The sequence below is a fragment of the Amphibalanus amphitrite genome, unplaced genomic scaffold (genome assembly GCF_019059575.1).
Source record: "Amphibalanus amphitrite isolate SeventyFive unplaced genomic scaffold, NRLGWU_Aamphi_draft 000380F_arrow, whole genome shotgun sequence".
NCBI classification, from domain to species: Eukaryota; Metazoa; Arthropoda; class Thecostraca; order Balanomorpha; family Balanidae; genus Amphibalanus; species Amphibalanus amphitrite.
Genome location: NW_024881874.1, coordinates 22,191 through 39,834, shown reverse-complemented (window position 1 = coordinate 39,834; position 17,644 = coordinate 22,191). Strand labels below are relative to the sequence as shown.

The window sequence follows — 17,644 nt, the reverse complement described above, 5'->3', positions numbered from 1 at the left end:
GCCTCAATCTTTACCGCAGCTAACAACTCATTGTTTCTTTCGCTGTTTGTCTGTTTTATTTCATTCTTATTTACTAATATAGATAACATAAGTTTCATTCCATAATAAGCAATCCTGGACGTTGCGTTCGTCTGACAGTCGGTCTCCGTTTTCAGCGGACATTTCGGATACTGAGGCCGAGTGGAAGTTGCAGTTCGCGCATTGGAAGGACGAGTACATCGTCAACTGGCGCAACGAGTTCGACAAGTACCAGGCGTTCATGAACCGCCAGAACGAACTGTTCCGCGCCCACCGGGACCGCTGTCAGCCGGGCCTGTACGGACCCTCGTACGCACCGCCCATGTACCCGTGGTTGCAAACTTAGGTAGGCTGTGCGCTGTGCAGGTGCGGCTGGCAGAGGGGTAGAGGCGGCAGTGGCGAGAGCAGTGGCGAGAGCGGCCGCATGAGCAGCAGCGAGAGCAGACCTCTGTCCACTCCCGGTCCGTCCCAGGTGGGCACATCATCTGAGTCGTCACTTGAGCACGTCAGCCGGGCACGGCGCTGCCGGCGGCGGCGGCTGGCGGCGCCGATAGGGAGTCTGAGAGAGAGAGAAAGAGCATCGATCGCCACCGGCAGTATTTAACAGGGTCCGGCCGCGCGGCGGCGGCCGGTCGGCTGGCCGGCCCGGTAGCCCTCAGGATAAACAGGCCACACTCGGGCCGCTGCTGGTCGGTCGGTTTGGGGCGCTCAGAGTAGACCACGAGCAGTAAGGAACATAGATGAGTAGTAAAATGACGATAATAACTCAAGTTTATTGTACAAGACAAAGCTTTCGATACATATAGTATCTTGATCACTGTCAATGAGATGTAGAATATTTGAAAATTCACGAATAACAAAAACCGACGCAAGTCGTTGCATTTCTTTCTTCCTAACATGTGACATTCACCCTATGACACTTTCACTGCTAATTTTGCTGCTATGCTAGACCATGTAATAAACCCGTTTCTTGTGTTGAACGTATTTCTTGACATGATATGAGCCGTTGACATGATATGAGCTTGACATTACATGGTCTAGCATAGCAGCAAAATTAGCAGTGAAAGTGTCATAGGGTGAATGTCACATGTTAGGAAGAAAGAAATGCAACGACTTGCGTCGGTTTTTGTTATTCGTGAATTTTCAAATATTCTACATCTCATTGACAGTGATCAAGATACTATATGTATCGAAAGCTTTGTCTTGTACAATAAACTTGAGTTATTATCGTCATTTTACATCTGTCATGGATTCGTTACAATAGATGAGTAGAGCGTGGAGAGTCGGCAGTACCACTTGGTCCGACACGGCTCGTGGACGACCGTGAGTACAGCGGGTAACTTGGAGTGCCGCCGATGGGCTATAACTCAGTGCGTGGCGCGAGCAGCCGCCGCCGGCCAGATGTGTTGGCTACGGTGCGGTCAAGGCATGTCATGACACCATGAATCACGGCACGGCCACTTCCACTCCGACCGGCTCGAGCGACGTCCTCCATCTGAGCCCGCTCTCGGTGGAATGCAGAATGGAGTTTGTCATGGGAGAAAGGTCATGAATAGCTGCGCTGCCCTCTGCTCCCGGTGGAAGACAAATGGGCCCACTGACTGCAGAATTTATTACCGCATTCAGCGGAGCGCTTTGTATCGTACGGCCAGAGCTGCTCTAAATAAGATGGAGCGATGTTTGGTACCTGGTGAGGATTTATTGCCCACTGCTGAGACCGTTTACAGACAGCGTCCGTGCCGGCAGTGTTTGACCCCTGAAACGACCATGCAAAGGCTCAGCTTTCTATAACAAGGCGGAAGACGATGCCACATGTAAACATTTTGATAATCCATTTATCTGGTATAGGAACGGCCACTATCTACGCCTGTCTCCTCTCTCCCCCTCCCTCTGTTTCTCTCTTCTCTCTTATCTGCTCCCTGTCACCCTCTCTCCATCTCCGCGACCATTAGTGCCGTCTGCCTTCGTCACCTGCGACCGGAGCCGCCGCGGGGTCATCAGTGACAACATACCGCGCCGCCAGCTATGCCACGTTTGATCTCTGGCCGCCATCGGCACCACGTGCGGCGCACACGTGGCCAGCGCACGTCAGCGGGAAGTCCGCCGGACACGTGCGGCGTGACGGCCGTCTGCGTTCTCTGTTAGCCTGAAAGATCTCTCTGTTCTCTGCAGTCTGCGTTCTCTTCTGGTCTCAAAGCCGGAGGTTAATAAAGTGACATTGCCTCTGCTGCTCTCGCGGCCGCTGTCGTGGCTGCCACTTGTCACTTTTGGTGACGCTGACTTTTGACGGGTGGTGCTTCTTCCACTCTTACTGCCTCGTGCCTGCCCCCTCTGTCGCTGTCGCCTCCACTGCCACCTATGCCGCTGCCGCTCCAGTTTTGGGGACCGCGGCTATTCTGATTACTGTGAAGAGTGCACGGTTTGGGCAATGTGCGCTTTGGAATCCCCGGACCATATGGGGACTGTCATGTACCGTGTGAGAATGATGTGGACGTTTGCCCGATGAGCCCGCCCGGTGATCGCGGGCCCGACCCGATCTCGGCTGAAAATGTGCTGTAGCGAGTGCCGAGCGATCGCCAGCAGTTGACTGCTCGAAACCGACAGAGTATGGCTGTGTTTGTATAGTGTTGTATCTGGAATTCTGCCGATCTCTGCGAGTGACGCCAGCTCGTGACGTCTCCCTGCTTATATTGATATTAGGCAGTGTGCTGTGAGCGCAGCCTGTCCCAGCTGCGTAGGCGCAGTGTTTTATCGTGATTGATTCCTCTAAGAGCTGCCGCTGAATAGCACATGTGGCCATTGTGATTGAGACCTGTCCTTTTAGCTTGATGGATACCGTCGGCGATTATTCGAGGCCGGCCGAAGTGTTTCGTCGAACACAGCCTGTCGTGCCGAAAATAGTCAGTAAATTACAGCACTGTTCCGACTTTCTAATGGCTTCTGACAGACAGGTGATGGGTCTGACACCTGCCATCAGTCGTCGGCTGTAAGGACGTCATCATAGACATCATTTCCGAACTCACAGTCAATCAAAGCAGCAATTAAAAATAACGAAATTTGCCTCGCTCGGGTCAAGGACTTGAAAAATGTTGGTTTGAAATTAATAATCCCGGTTAAATGTAACAACGAAAAATGATCGCATTACGCAACTTGCTCAGAACCATACACAAGGATGGTACTAAACGATCATGAGAAGAGTTGGTTAATGTTCTTGGTCAGGATGGATGCACCTTTTTCTTACTTCTGAATCTTCAGTTTTGCCCTTCTTTATTCGTTCAGTCTTATAGTATTATTGAATATGCTTAAAAGTTCAAACTGAGCGGTGTTTAGTAAAATAAATGTTACACTTGATCCGGAATGTTGCAGGTCCTCGGGCTTTGCGTTTTCCAGCCAGTATTGATATACCTAATATATTGATGTCTGTGCATTATATATGTATAATGTATATTGTACATATAGTATATAATTGCTTTTCCCCCTGGAGCACGTCCGCATATTTTCTCAAGGGAGTATGCGAGTGTATTCTTTCGGTGTGTGTGTCTGGATTCCATTTTATCTATATCGTGAAATATTGAATTATCCAATTAATCATATACCGGCTTGCATCAAGTCTCATTTGTCAAATTACTTCCGCATTATACTGGAGCGCCTTTGCCACCCCAGGGCGAAGGAAAATTGCCGATCAGCCATCCACCAAAATAATGATCGGTCATCAGTCGTCCTACGATCGACGCCCTGCAAATAATCAGCAATGCACGCCGGTCGTCACAAACATAAGAGCTTTGTGTCTGTTTGACCGCAAAACATACAGCCGTTGTGCTGCAAGGTAAAACGACAGGCAGCCGCGCCTCATCGAAAACGCATTAAAATAAGCTTGTTTGCCCTCAACACACAGCGTCGGAGACCGTGAGAGCAAAATGCCCATCAAGCCACCGCATTGTGCCCCTGGCCCAATGCATTGCAATGCACTGTGTGCTGCGGATTTGCAGTATTGGTACTTTTCAGTTACTATATTTCGTAAAAAAAAAAAATTGCACGCAGGACGAGGTTTTTCATTTTTTCAAGCACATCGATAAAACAATAAAACGCAAAGGACTTTACAAGTCGCGACAGGAGTGTACAACGGGCCATAGAGAATGGACACGGCATCCATAGGTTGACAGCTGCATATACAAGATGGTCACAAAGTTAAAGTCGTGCTCGGTTTGAAATTCAGCTTTGGTAAACCTCTTCGCCCTAAATGGGCATTTCCTTGGCTCGCTCAATTTGAAAATCACATTTATTCTTACGGCAACTTGAAAAGTTAAAACTTGACGCCCGCTTATTTCCTAATATTTGTCGGCTCTAATGCTTCAAGTTGCCATGTTTTTCAATGTACAACTGCGATCATAATATTTGATACGTTAACATAATTGAAAGAGTTTCGTACTCTTCCAGCTTTGCAGTATTTGACGTAAATTATGGGTCAGAAGTGATTTAATTACTGTACAATGAAGAACATTTCACGTAAAAAAAAACAGATATAGGATTTTTGCATGACTGCAAAACCTATCCAAGGAGAAAATTAAAACAGTATCATGACTCCACTTCTACAGGATTCTAACCGCCTTTCGTGAAAAAAAAAACTTAATAGTTTCCATGCAAGTGCTTCACCGCTGAGATCAGATTGCGTGAAGAGTGATTATTGACCAGGAAGCTGATAAAATGTTTCTGTGTGCACCTGCTCACATCGTCTCACGAGCAGAGCAGGGTTTAAGCCTTCCGCGTTGGTTTCCCCGTGTGGTCTCTAGCCACCGTTTTTTGTTTATGACGGTGGCCTTGCTACTGTGCCTTACAGGAAGCTCAGGAGATTTATGTATGTGTGAGTATTACGCCGACCCACTCCAAGTCCTTATCCTGACGTTCACACGACACACGCTGACATCAAGCTCATCTGGAGAAGTCACGGCTTACACTAACACCGTCATATAGCCTCTCGACGGCGCCCAGCCCGGACAAGCAGAGTCGTAAATACGCCCACACGCGCGCGGACTTGTGCCAAGTGCACCTCACAAGTGCTGAGGTCTCTGCACGCCGTCCTGAACCCGGTGACCACGTGGCCGTGACTGACCATGTGGAACCACTCAGGCGCCGGTATCTGTCCTGCTGACGGCGCGTCTGAGCGCTCAGTATCACAGCTGCGTCCGGCAGCGGCGACCGGATGTTGCAGCCCCCATCATCAAACCCGTCACTCGAGTTTGTTTACACGTACTGCACACAGTTTCCGCGGCCGCCTTTATGAAAACACTATTTACTGGCTAATATCAACGAAAGGTTAGTCAGCTTTTGATGAGCTATTGCCAAAGGAAACATGTTGAAAGCAGCTTCCAAACTGTGCAGACCCGGAGTTTACCCGGTACCCGACCTAAGCCAACTCATTTTTTAAGCTTAGGTGATGAGTTGCTAGTGCAAAAGTATCTGAAAATACTTGCAATATTTGCAATTAAAGCGAACAATATGAGTTGGTCCGGATCTCGATCGATCCCGTAGACGAAGAGGTCAATTAACGTTCAGCCTGGAACCGGTCCAACTAAATGTCTTCCGTATTTGATTGGCTCTAGCGTAATTAACCCTTAGAGCTATACCTTGTCACTGCCCCCGAAACTAATGAGGAGAAGAAGGGCACTTTGTATCAGGTGCAGCCCGTGAGTTTCCAAGGAGCCTGTGCTCCGTAGTATGTTTTAGGTACCATGGTTACCGCTCTCCGTCCAGGCAGGAAGTGCGACGGAGACGCGAACCGTTTTCCATTTCCATGTATGTATGGGGAGTCCAGCGGAGTGGCCACCATGTAGTGAGTCAAGCAGTGCCAGTGACCCCGACAGTGAGACCAGCGGGGTAGTCAGCGTGCGGTGAGTCCGGTAATGAATGTGCGGCGAGTCCGGCGTCCCAGTGACTACTGCGACCCGCCGCCGCCGCCGGCGCACTCCGTACGATCGATCCCGCTAAAGATAGCCACCAGACAGACACACACACACAGAGTCGGGAGAGAGAGAGAGAGAGAGAGAGAGAGAGAGAGAGAGAGAGGGGGGGGGGAGTGGGAGGGAAAGAAAAAGACAGAGAGGGATGGGGTGAAATTACTAAGCAAGACTATTGCGAATGGTACTGGATAATGAAAGTCATTGACTAACGTGGAGGGATAGGCCAATAAATGGTAAATGAGGTGGAAATCCATATCAGCAAACAGAGTATGAGAGATAACAAGGACAATAGGACATGACATGAGATGATATTGAAATGAGGGACAAGAAATCAATGAAATTGAGGAAGAACGCGAACCGATGGTGGAGGAAAACAAGATATGAACTACGGAGGAGAGGAGCGCGTCAAGAAATGAAAATGAATTGAGTGCATGGGTATCCAAAAGCACGCATAAACACGACTTCAAAAAGCAATGATGCTAGATGAAAAACAGAGAGGAGAGGATAAAGAAGAAGAGTGTGCCAGATATAATTATATATATATATATATATATATATATATATATATACATATATATATATATATATATATATATATATATATATATATATATATATATATATATATATATATATATAAATATATATATATATATATATATATATATATATATATATATATATATATATATATATATATATATATATATATATATATATAGTGAGGGAGAGGAGAAGGAGGGAGGAGGAGAGAAATAGAGACAGAAAAGAGAAGGAGAAAAGGAGGAAATGAAGGATTCCAGACACCGGGGCTGGAGGGGGATGCGGGAGTCGATGGCCGGGGTTGTCTCGATTCCTTTCCCGAGGGCCACCCTTCAGCTGCCGAGTCAACAAGCCCGTCATCTGACGGCGACGGTGGACTGTCAGCCGTCCATGGCTCGGTCCTCCGGCGCGCGCCCGGCCGCCGGCCCAAGTGGCTTTTATTGTCTCAACAGATGAGTCGGCCGCGCCCGGCCTCTCGGGCACCTATCTCGCTGCCAGCCCCCGGCCGACGCGACCGCTGGCAGTCGGAGATTCGCCTGTGCGTGGTGACTTACTACCGCCGTATTTTTGGACCACCGGACCTCAGACCGGACAGACGGCGGAGCGCTGGACATTTGTTCCGGCCACTGGGCCACCAGCACGGACCACACCAGCCATCTGTCCGCCCCAAGTGGCTCTAACGGCCGGACTCAATGGCGCGCGCACATCGACAGTTCACATTATGCGAGTCTCGAGGAAACAAAGGCAAGGAAAATCAATGGGAGGATGACTTCTTGTGTTGAAGTGGCGGCGGTCGGGTGTGGGCTGGGCGGCCTGTCATGAGCACCTCGGCTTCTGCTGAGGGCGGCCGTAAAGTGGCGACTCTGGCCGCTGGCCGAGTGGCCGCCCTGGACGGCTCAGAGGCGGCTACCGAGAACGGTGGGCGAGTTGTTTTGTTCGGCAGTCTCGGAAGCTCGCTGCTCCCGTTTCCGAGGAGCTCGTGTTTTCGTCACAGCTCGGAGAAACCAAGCAGCTCGGCTGAATGGAAAATGGAAAACTGCACCGTGCTAGAAAAGTCGCGATATCAATCTCTGTTCTACGTGATGCAATGAATTTAATTCGCTTATTTTTTATAATATTAACTTGTTTGTTTTGAATCAAAATAAGTAAAAATAAGATGCTGGTAATTGGTATACGTGTGTGCTGTGCAACCAAATGAGTGTCTGAGGGGTCATCTTCTCCATGGAATGGAATATTAGGAAAGGTCCATTGATTCGAACTCCATAAACGTGTCACGAAAACGAAACTAACTCCATAAGCAGATTATGGATAACCCGCAATGCAATAAGTGTGTCGGGGGCCTTCGGTGTATCTAGGCAGAACATAAAGGTTTGAACAGACGTGCATTGCACAGACCGAACAAATAAGACAGGACGCGCGGGAAGCAGAACAGATGGGACAGAACAGACATGCTGTAGAACAAATGGTACAGGACAGACAGAGCAGGACAGAGGAGGCAAAATAATCGACACCGCCAGGGGAAAACGGAAGGACGAGAGGACGACGCTGGATGGGCGAGGTCAAATAAGCGGAACGGACTGACCTGCGAGACGACCGACAGGACGGGACGGAGATGGGACGGACTAACGGACGGACGAGAGGGAGACGGTACAGAGACTGGACGGAGACGGAGACGGACGAACGGACGGACGGGACGGGACGGGACGGGATGGGACTGAGGCTGGACGAAGGGGACAGATACGGGACAGGGGCGGTACGGAGACGGAGACGGACGGATGGGAGAGACGGTCCGGTCTGGCCGGTCGGCTATTTTTACCGCGGTGCGCCGCCGGCCGCCGGGGAGCGCCGTTGCCGCTTGGTCGGCACAGCGTCCCTGCATTATGCATGGAGCGGCGGCTGGGCTGGCGGAGCCGCTCGCGGGACGCCAGGTCAGAGTGTGACGTCACGCCGCCGCTCGCCCGAGGCCAAATCCCGGCCGGCGGCGGTGCGTCGGCCCGTCGGCCCGTCGGCCGCCGGCTCGTCAGCCCATTGGGCCCTGCCGGCGGCTCGTGGCGTGACATTTAGCCGGCGATTCGGCCGCCGCGCCGACTGCAGGCTCGGCTCCAATTTTACACACGCTGATTCCAGGGGCTAACTTGTGTGGAGGCTTTTAACGGCCGGTCGCCGATTTGGTTGCCATGGAGACGGGCTGAAGTATCGCTGGAAAACATAGCCCCGAGAACCACCCAGAAGTTGGAGGGATTTGTCAGATTTTAGTGTCCAGTAATTGGACGGCGATCTAATTATATTGCTCATTTTCCGAGGAGTTGGATACAAAGAGAATGTAAAGTCGACCATTTCCCTAAATTGCCGATGAAAGGCACTTTCAAATAACATCTTGAATATACAGGGTCATGTCACGAGTTGCATTGACAGGTAGGTAATCGATAACAATTAAGTCGCCTTGGAAAGTGGTTTAGCACGCTAATGGCCCACATGCCCTTTATAGTTCCATGTATTACCTGATGGACAGAAGAAACATAAAAATGCAGCTATCGACAAAAGAAACATTTCTTTTGCAGAACCATTTACCAGTACACCTATATAAATGCATAAGAACTACTATTTAGTACCCAGAGAGTCGATGAGTGGAATCGTTTGCTTCCGTATAGCGATATTGCGTTATCCGCTAGGGCTAGCAGAATTTCCGGGAACGCTAGGTAAAAACGTATCATTAGATTTAACGACGCTTTAGGAAAACACTTAAAACTAATTGAAAAGGTATGTGCTCTTTATAAAAAAGCAAATGTAAGCTCTAACTCTTAGTAATGCGCTTTTTACTTTCATTGCCATTATAATCTTACTTTAGCAAACGAATATATAGCATATGCACGATAAGATTTTAGATCGTTTGCTGAGAGGACTTCATGGTAATTTCACGCCCGGTATGCTCATACTGTGAGCATCCCAGCCAGATCTGAGCGCTGTTGGCCCACCTCATGGCCCCTGGTCCGCCCCTCCACCTCTTATGAGTGTCCTGCTCTGCCATCACAAACTAAAAAGTGATTCCCCACCGCGACGCAATGATACCTTATGTCGGCAATCAGTCTCGATTTGTCCCTGCGCGACGGGCCTGAATCAGTCAGTGTCCGTCGCCAGTTGTCATACTGAGACTAATGACTACTGGGAGCTGCTCACAGCCCGCTGATGCACTCGGGTCACGATGAAATGACCTCCTCATTTGGCGGACACAGCCAAAGGCATAAACGGTGGAGGCTGCCCTCGTTTCAATACTATACCTTGTATTGCAATAACCTTCAACTTTTCAGCATGTACTAATTTTGGTAAGAGAGTAGGGGTCGAAAAATAAGATGGCTTAATTGTAGACACGCTAAAACAAAGGCTCTCATCAAAATTGCATCGATGATTGCTTGATGATAGGTATGATTCCTAGTTCCATATAGCAGTTTGAAGTTAAATTATTGTACCTGCATTTACCTACAACAGAACAATTATGCATACTTAATGTAGTTTATAAACTACCTAATTCAATGCGTGCCGGATAACGGCATCTCAAAGCCCATTGTCCCATTCGTCTCGGTGACGTCTGTGCCGGAGCGGACGGACAATTTGTTTTGAAGACAAGCATGCCGGCCATTCGTTTCTGTTTCACACTCGGCTGCTGCCTGGTCCCGCTCCGAGCGCTCAGCGATGCCGCCGCCCGCTCCGCCACGGCTCTGCTCTCCGGCCTCCCCCGGTCGGGGAGGGGCTCTGTTTTACCGGCGGCGCGGCGCGGTGCGGTGCGGCGAACCATCCATCGTCATCCGAGTGACCCGCAGTCCATCTCTGTCGGTGACACGGGCAGCGGCCGGCGGCGCCGCGCGCCCGCCGCCAACGCGGCCACCATTGGCCGCGGCCGACACGGCGCCCGTCTATATTACACACACACACACACACGGCACACAACACACAGCACATTGTCCGGCCAGCACATGTAAGATGGAGAGGAGCGGCACAATAGGCGACGCTGCCGTCCCCGCGGCTCTTATACATACCTAATCTGGAGGCAAGGCTGTGCCTGAGTAGGGCATCCAATGATGGGAGCGGGCATCTGTGTGACATCGTTAGTAGATTGAATGCAAGTAGTTTGAATGCTTGTTTATGACCAGAAAAACTCGATAGGGTTTCGTCGATCCCCCCCCCCCTCCCCTCCGGCTGGGCGAGAATACCAATATCACTTTTCTTTTGCTGCATCGGAACATCTACCTATTTCAGTCTCCGGATTCCGACTAAACGTTCAATTATACAAAGCAACGCGGCCGCACGTGGGAAATCGAGCAGCCTTTGCTGCAGGTACGTGCCATATTAGCGGCTCAGCCGGGGCGGCGCCGACCGCAGGTGGGCGCACGTCCCGCCGATCAGGGCTGCGGAGTCGGAGTCGGAGTCGGAGTCGGAGTCGGTCGGAGTCGACAGTTGTGACCGGAGTCGGAGTCGGAGTCGGAGTCGATTTTAGAAACCCGAGCCGGAGTCGGAGTCGGAGTCACCGAAAATCTGTCGACTCCGCAGCCCTGCTAGGTCTGCGGAGTCGGAGTCGGGAGTTGGAGTCAATCGGAGTCGACAATTCTGCCCGGAGTCGGAGTCGGAGTCGGAGCTGGTTTTTGAAAGCCGGAGTCGGAGTCGGAGTCGGAGTCGCCGAAAATCCATCGACTCCGCAACCCTGCCGCCGATAATTCTGGATCGCTCGACACCGGCCGGTCGGTTTTCCGCGCCGCGTACCCAGGAAGCTGGTGCAACATTGAGGCCGCCGTGCAGCAGTAATGCGCGGCGGGCAGTCGCCGGGCCCGTCCGTCCAACTTGGGCGGCCGTCGCGGGGCCAAAGTTTGTCTGTCGTGACCGTCGGGACGCCGGCGCTACCGGACACCGAGACGACGAGACGCAAACAGCTCATGGCGCCGAGCCGCCTCGGCCTGGAGCGGGATCCGGGAGACCGACTGTCGTCAGGCAATTACCGCTAAATTTAGCCTGTGTAATTGATTTGACACTGTCTGGACATTTGGGAAGTCACCGTGTGCTTCGCTACTTACGTAATTGAATTCTCGTTTACGGAAGTGTCGGCAACGGGTGTTTTGTGTTTTGCATTCTAATTTGACGAAAAGGCTTGATAAAGCACTCCCTTCTCGCCGTACTAAAGATGACAGCATTCAAGGGAAGCAGCCAACTGATGTATGGGATTTTAACTTGAGGGAATAATTGATGGGAATAATATACGTAGGTGGCAGGCTGAACTGCTGAACAAGGTAGATAAAAACAAATGAAGATGTAATTTAGAGTGAACCTCGGCGTTCCCGGAAGTCAATAAAACAACTTTAAGAATAAGTAGCGCCTGCAGAAAAAAAAAAGAAACAACAGCCTGAGCTTCACATGACAAACATTACATAGTCTGTTACTCGCGGATTGCTGTTTTTTACCTCGAAATAAGCCCAGCACGTTTCATACGATTTATAGTGAAGTACTTTATACGATTGATGGATTGATAAATGCGGATCAGAGTATGCTTTTTGCCACCCTACACAAATCATCAAATTGACGTTTGCGTGCGGTCAATTGACATCAACACGAACAACACACCAAAAGATGAGTGTCGATTCGCACACGAACGATTGTCATACACATCGCCTGAATGTACCCCACTCCGGCTGAGGCTCCCACTGTGTGCGGTGTGTGCCGTGACCTGACCTGTGACCTGATCTGTGTTCTGCAGAGAGGCAGGCGGTGTGCGAGTCCAACCGAGCGGGCTCCCCCAGCAGCCGTCCGGCCGCCGCGCTGGCCGCTGGTCTGCTGGTCCTGCTGCACGGCGCCACCAGCGGCACGCTGGGCTAGCCGACCAGCGCAGCTCAGAGCTCCTCGAGACGCACCCGGAGGATCCCGCGGCCGGGAGGTGGGCTCCGCGGACCGACCGCGAGCGGAGGCGGCTCGGACCGACAGGGACGGTACACAGCGAGCGAGCGAGTACAGTGGCTGCGGAATGGACCGCGGCGAGCGACCGCCGCCTGAGAGCCGAACCGTGCAGCGGCAGTGACCAGCGGTGCCACCGGGCGTGCCGGGCGGGCTCGGACCGCAGCGACAGCTGATGGTGGACGGTGGACGGTGGAAGGTGGACGGTGGACGGTGGACGGTGGACGGTGGACGGTGGACGGTGGAAGGTGCTGCCACCGGTCTCGCGCCCGTGGTGTGAGAGAGGCCCGCGCGGCAGCGGCAGCCCAGTGCACAGTCCAGCGAGGAGACTCACAGCGCGCTCGTAGGAGTCCTCCACTCACCCCACCCACCCAGCCCCTCCCGCCTGGACAGTACCACTACCTACCGAGCCACGTAGAGAAAGGGTCGTTCATTATCCGATGCCAAAACAAGCAGCTGATGAGGCCGGGTATTCTACGTAGATGCCTGTTGAAATATAATTATTTCCTACGAGTCTGGACGGGCGCGAGGCGCTGCTGAAACTTTTGCCAAACGTTGACAATCGACACGAGCTCATGCTTAAACGGGGGCTGTGGCTCATACTTGGGTGGCTATTTTCGCTTTGTGCGGGATGTGTGGTTACAATAAATAGCTATAATAATGGCATAATGCGTCAGCAAAAGAAAGCTGGTCATTATGCAAATATTCGAGTTCAGGGGTCAGTAAGAAATTGTTTTCATTTGCCTGTTATAACTTGATATAAATAAATAGTGAAAATGTAGAAGACAGTGCCATGTTTTGCCATGCAATTAACCAGTAATGTTTTTACAAAATATCAGAGAAGGATGCCTTCTCTCATACAAACACCGCGCATAGTTTTAAGGTTAAGCAAATGTGTACCTATGACTAACAAACAGTAACGGAACTAGAAGGTCAGGGAAAGCTATGCGTCATTTAGATGATACCCTGTACTCTGTTCGGGATTCGTACGTCCTTGTGTCCTGACCAGCACGTCCTGTTGCCCTATTCCTGAGCTCGAATGCAGCGGTCGGTCGGGAAACTGACGTGGCATGAGATATTCGTCGCGTGTTCGTAGGGGTATGCTCGACGAAACGGACTGCTGAACGCACATCGAGCACTACATATCATTACAGTTATATGCTGTTGGTGTTCCTGCGCGCAGTGTACATACGTGTGAACTCCATCCGTCAGTGGCATATGTGTACCTATGACTAACAAACAGTAACGGAACTAGAAGGTCAGGGAAAGCTATGCGTCATTTAGATGATACCCTGTACTCTGTTCGGGATTCGTACGTCCTTGTGTCCTGACCAGCACGTCCTGTTGCCCTATTCCTGAGCTCGAATGCAGCGGTCGGTCGGGAAACTGACGTGGCATGAGATATTCGTCGCGTGTTCGTAGGGGTATGCTCGACGAAACGGACTGCTGAACGCACATCGAGCACTACATATCATTACAGTTATATGCTGTTGGTGTTCCTGCGCGCAGTGTACATACGTGTGAACTCCATCCGTCAGTGGCATATGTGCTAATGTAATGCGACAATGCGTTTCTACCGCATGTCATATTGCGTGCACTTCTCTGCACCGCATAATGTATAGCTAGATACCTTTAGTGTAGGGTGGCCACGTACGAGAGCTATTATAATCGCTGATATTTTCCCACCAATGTTACCACTGAGCCCATCAGCACGACCTTACAGGTGTGGTCGGAGTTCAGTCTATCAACTTATTTATATAGGATGTATTAAGCGCATCAGAGTAGCAGCGTTGAAATACGATTAACGTTTTGTTTCATGTCAGTTATATATTAGCTGTATGTAGATTGTGTACGCTTCACTTGAACGCCTAGCAATGCCATGGAAACATTCCATGCCGAAGAGTGAAAGTGTGTGCGTGAGACATGTCACGTAGCCGAGAGTACCTAACTTGCACACCGTGATGTGCACGCCTGGTGTTCGCTCGGGAGGTGTGAAAATGTACAACGTCACTCGTCAGCATAAGCGACACAGATGTAGTGCTGGATGCTCTGCCGAGTTCTCCCGCGTGCAGGCAGAGCAGTCCTATTTTGATGTACCGCCGTTACACCGAGCCCTAGGGAGTGCCATGAGCATCGCCGTATAGCAACGGAGCTTAACGTGTTCTATTGATAAAGGCGGTTTCCCGCGTTTTTAGCCCTCCCCTTTTATGAAATCTTGCTTCCACAGAAGTTGTTATTTCTCTATTCAGGTACTGCCCAATTTAGCGTAAGCATTATTAATAATATTTAAGTGCCATACAAGAGCACGGTAGTAGACCCATAAAATAAAGGAATGTCGTCGAAACGCCCTGCATTTCAGTGTGCCACATTTTGCCACGTGTTAGATGGTAGAATAGATCATAAGTGAATACATATGTGGTGGTATTTAGCCTTGTTTTTCTCCATTAGATATGCTCGGCAAATTGTGTGCACCTAAAAACGTTAACCCGCGCATGTCTGGGGGAGCCCCCCCCCCCCCCTCCCGTTTTTCGGCAATATCTTCCTAACCGTTAGAGGAATCAACACGAAACTTGCAGTACCTACAGCCGCATAAATTTGACACCTTATTGTAGAATTTCAACTTTCTAGCTACCATTGTTTGGCTGGAAATGGCGTCAGAGTGACGTCATGTCGGCCGATTTTGATGCAAAATATTCAATAACGGCAAACGCAAAATTTTAACGGCAAATAACGGCAAATTTTTTTGTACATGCTGTTGTTCCTATCAATCGCTGAAGTTCTTAGGTGATCGTTCAGTCAATGTAGCTATGCCGAGCATTCTGACTTTTTCTGAGACGAGGTCAATTCGCTGGATCTATTGGTCTTCTACGTTTGCCCCGGTCGAGGAAGGGGGTACCTATACCGAGAGGGGTAAACGACCTCCCTCACCGTTTCGCCCCTATAAGGCTAGAGCCTGGCGGAGAAAAACGACGAGCGTGTGCACCGCTACGAGACTCGGCGATTGGTACCCGAGTTTAAGGTCTCAGGTCAACCGGTTACCTCTGAGAGCAGGTCAAGTGGAAATTATTAGTGTATCGAAAAAAAAAACGGAAAATATGTCAGAGAAGTGGTCTATATGCACTCGATTGTGAACAAAAGTTTCTCGTTTTTCGTGTGAAGGGAAGCGCTGCAAACGCGAACAAAAACTGTCAAACGGAACCAAAAGTTACGCACAGCATAGCGGCAAGGGATCCCTTAGGAATAGGTTTGGGACTTCAAAGCCATTTCAGGCCACTCAGGGTCAGTGCTGACTCTCAGAAGCATGCTTAGGATCCCAGAGATCGGTGTGGGTCACCTCAAATATTTACGTGTACGTGGTGCTTTAGGACTTTCCGAGCCCAAGGTGGGGCCCTCAGAAGCCAGTGTGGGCGGCGGGCGCTAAGAGACTAGGCCCAGGGTGAGCCTGGAGGCTGGAGCCCTCGGATAACAGTGTGAACTCTCGGGGTCTGTGTCGAATCCCTAAGGACCCTACGTAGGGACATAATAAACATGTGTTGCGGACCTCAGAGGGACACGTGAGCTGTGACACCTCAGATGCCGGCTTGGGGTTAGCAAAGTCTGTCGCCTCAAGTTTGTCTGAACTATCAGAGGCCAGTTAAGGTTCTCAGAAATGTTCGAAGGCTCAAAGATCCCTGTATGGGCCCTCAGAGAACATGGACACCAGTGGGACTTTCAGAGGCCGGTGGCCCTCTGAAAGCTTCTTTAGGGCTCAGTGGAGCTCCTTAGGAGCCTTTGTTTAAAGCAAGCTCATGAGGCCTGCGACACTTGTACGGTACTTGAGCCTGACGCAGACATTTGACGAGAGTTGAGAAAGGCCCCGAAGATTTCGTTTCACGCTTTGAACGAAAATTGTGTCAGCACCCCAAAACTTATGAAAATCAGCTGTAAAATGTAATACTAAGAACGAACTAGGAACATGGAAGGAATCACAGCATTGACATTTCCGAGTCTGGACTCGGAGTCTTAAAGATTTTGGCGACTGCGAGTCAGACTCTGGTTTGAACTGCACGCTCCAACCGAGTCTGACCTCACAGGCATTCTCAGAAAGGTAGATAGGGGAAGTTGGGGGAACGCCGAATACTTTTTTTCTGACGCCCGTAGCACGCAAGGTAGACAACATAAGCTATTCTTGTTGGCGTCATTCGAGAGGCCAGTCTTTTGCCTTTCAAACATACCAGGCGCATTTGATGAATTCGCATACCGTTAAGCGCACAAACTAAAAATATCAAAGAAGTGACTTTTTCGGCGTTGCCCCATACTGCGGGGAAAGCCGAAAATGGGATTAATGATCTACGAGGAATGCCGACATTGATGTTTTGCCACATTATCTCAAACTTTATCCAAAATTTATCAAAGCGGACACGCGTTTTAAGAGCTTGAGGACGCTTCGGTGCACACTGGAAGTTATGTGTGATATAATAAGAAAATGCCAGGTAAATAATTCCTTATAGGTAACAGGCCTTTGTGTCGGTTGAAAGTGTAATTTGTGTGACTAAAAATTCGCATTGCTATTCTACGGCAGTAAAGTCCACGTAGCGTGCTTTAACGTGCGAATTGCACGTTTTCGGCATTACCCCAGCCAGCCATACTTTCATTTGCAGGCCCATAACTTTTCAACGTGCCGTATAAATTTCAAATAGGCAGCACACTTATGCAAAGACATGCTGAAGATTACTTGACTGAATTGGCCAGACAAACGGTAGCATAATGAGTAAGAAATGCAGCTTCAAAGGCGCATGTAGTACAAGGAACGCGTACCTTGAAAACGCTCTTGGCGCCCTCACAGCCGAAGTATTCCGAATGACGACTCGTAACAAACATGCGATAATTGTAGTCACTTAAAGGGACCCTCCCACCTTCAAAAAAGTTTATGAATTGGCATTAAAGTGATGTCGCTCGGTTCAGAAAGAGCGAAAACGAATATCTACCAAATTTCACCGAAAAATATTCACCGGTTTTCAAGATATTAGACTTTTACTTTTGTTTACTTTTTTGGGATCTCCGCTGTTTCTAGCGACTTTATTTTAGAAGTGCGGCGTTTGCGGCAGATGTTGCGCGCAAATAGCATATACCACCGCGTGCTACAAAACGTTTTAGTCAAACATTTAAAAATCGTTAGATATCTGCGCTGACGTCACACATTCAGAGGGGTA

General features: G+C 49.9%; 1 protein-coding gene and 1 long non-coding RNA gene across 3 annotated transcripts in view; one reads left to right on the top strand and one right to left on the bottom strand.

The window, feature by feature from the left end:
• LOC122390043 (acetylcholinesterase-like) overlaps positions 1–13,102 on the top strand; it is a 48,609-nt gene extending 35,507 nt beyond the window's left edge. Inside the window, exon 4 of one of the 2 annotated variants that reach the window (XM_043382632.1) lies at positions 12,259–13,102. In XM_043382632.1, coding sequence (XP_043238567.1) covers positions 12,259–12,377 — 119 coding nt within the window. In that variant the 3' untranslated portion in view covers positions 12,378–13,102. Of the gene's footprint in view, positions 1–155; positions 2,939–12,258 lie in introns of those variants that run through there. The other variant, XM_043382631.1, reaches the window with a different exon arrangement.
• Positions 13,103–13,151: 49 nt separating this feature from the next.
• Positions 13,152–13,810, bottom strand: LOC122390044. Its single transcript, XR_006258057.1, has 2 exons — positions 13,679–13,810; positions 13,152–13,352 (listed from the first exon to the last, which is right to left on the bottom strand). It is a non-coding gene; the product is annotated as an uncharacterized LOC122390044 (long non-coding RNA).
• Positions 13,811–17,644: the final 3,834 nt, after the last annotated feature.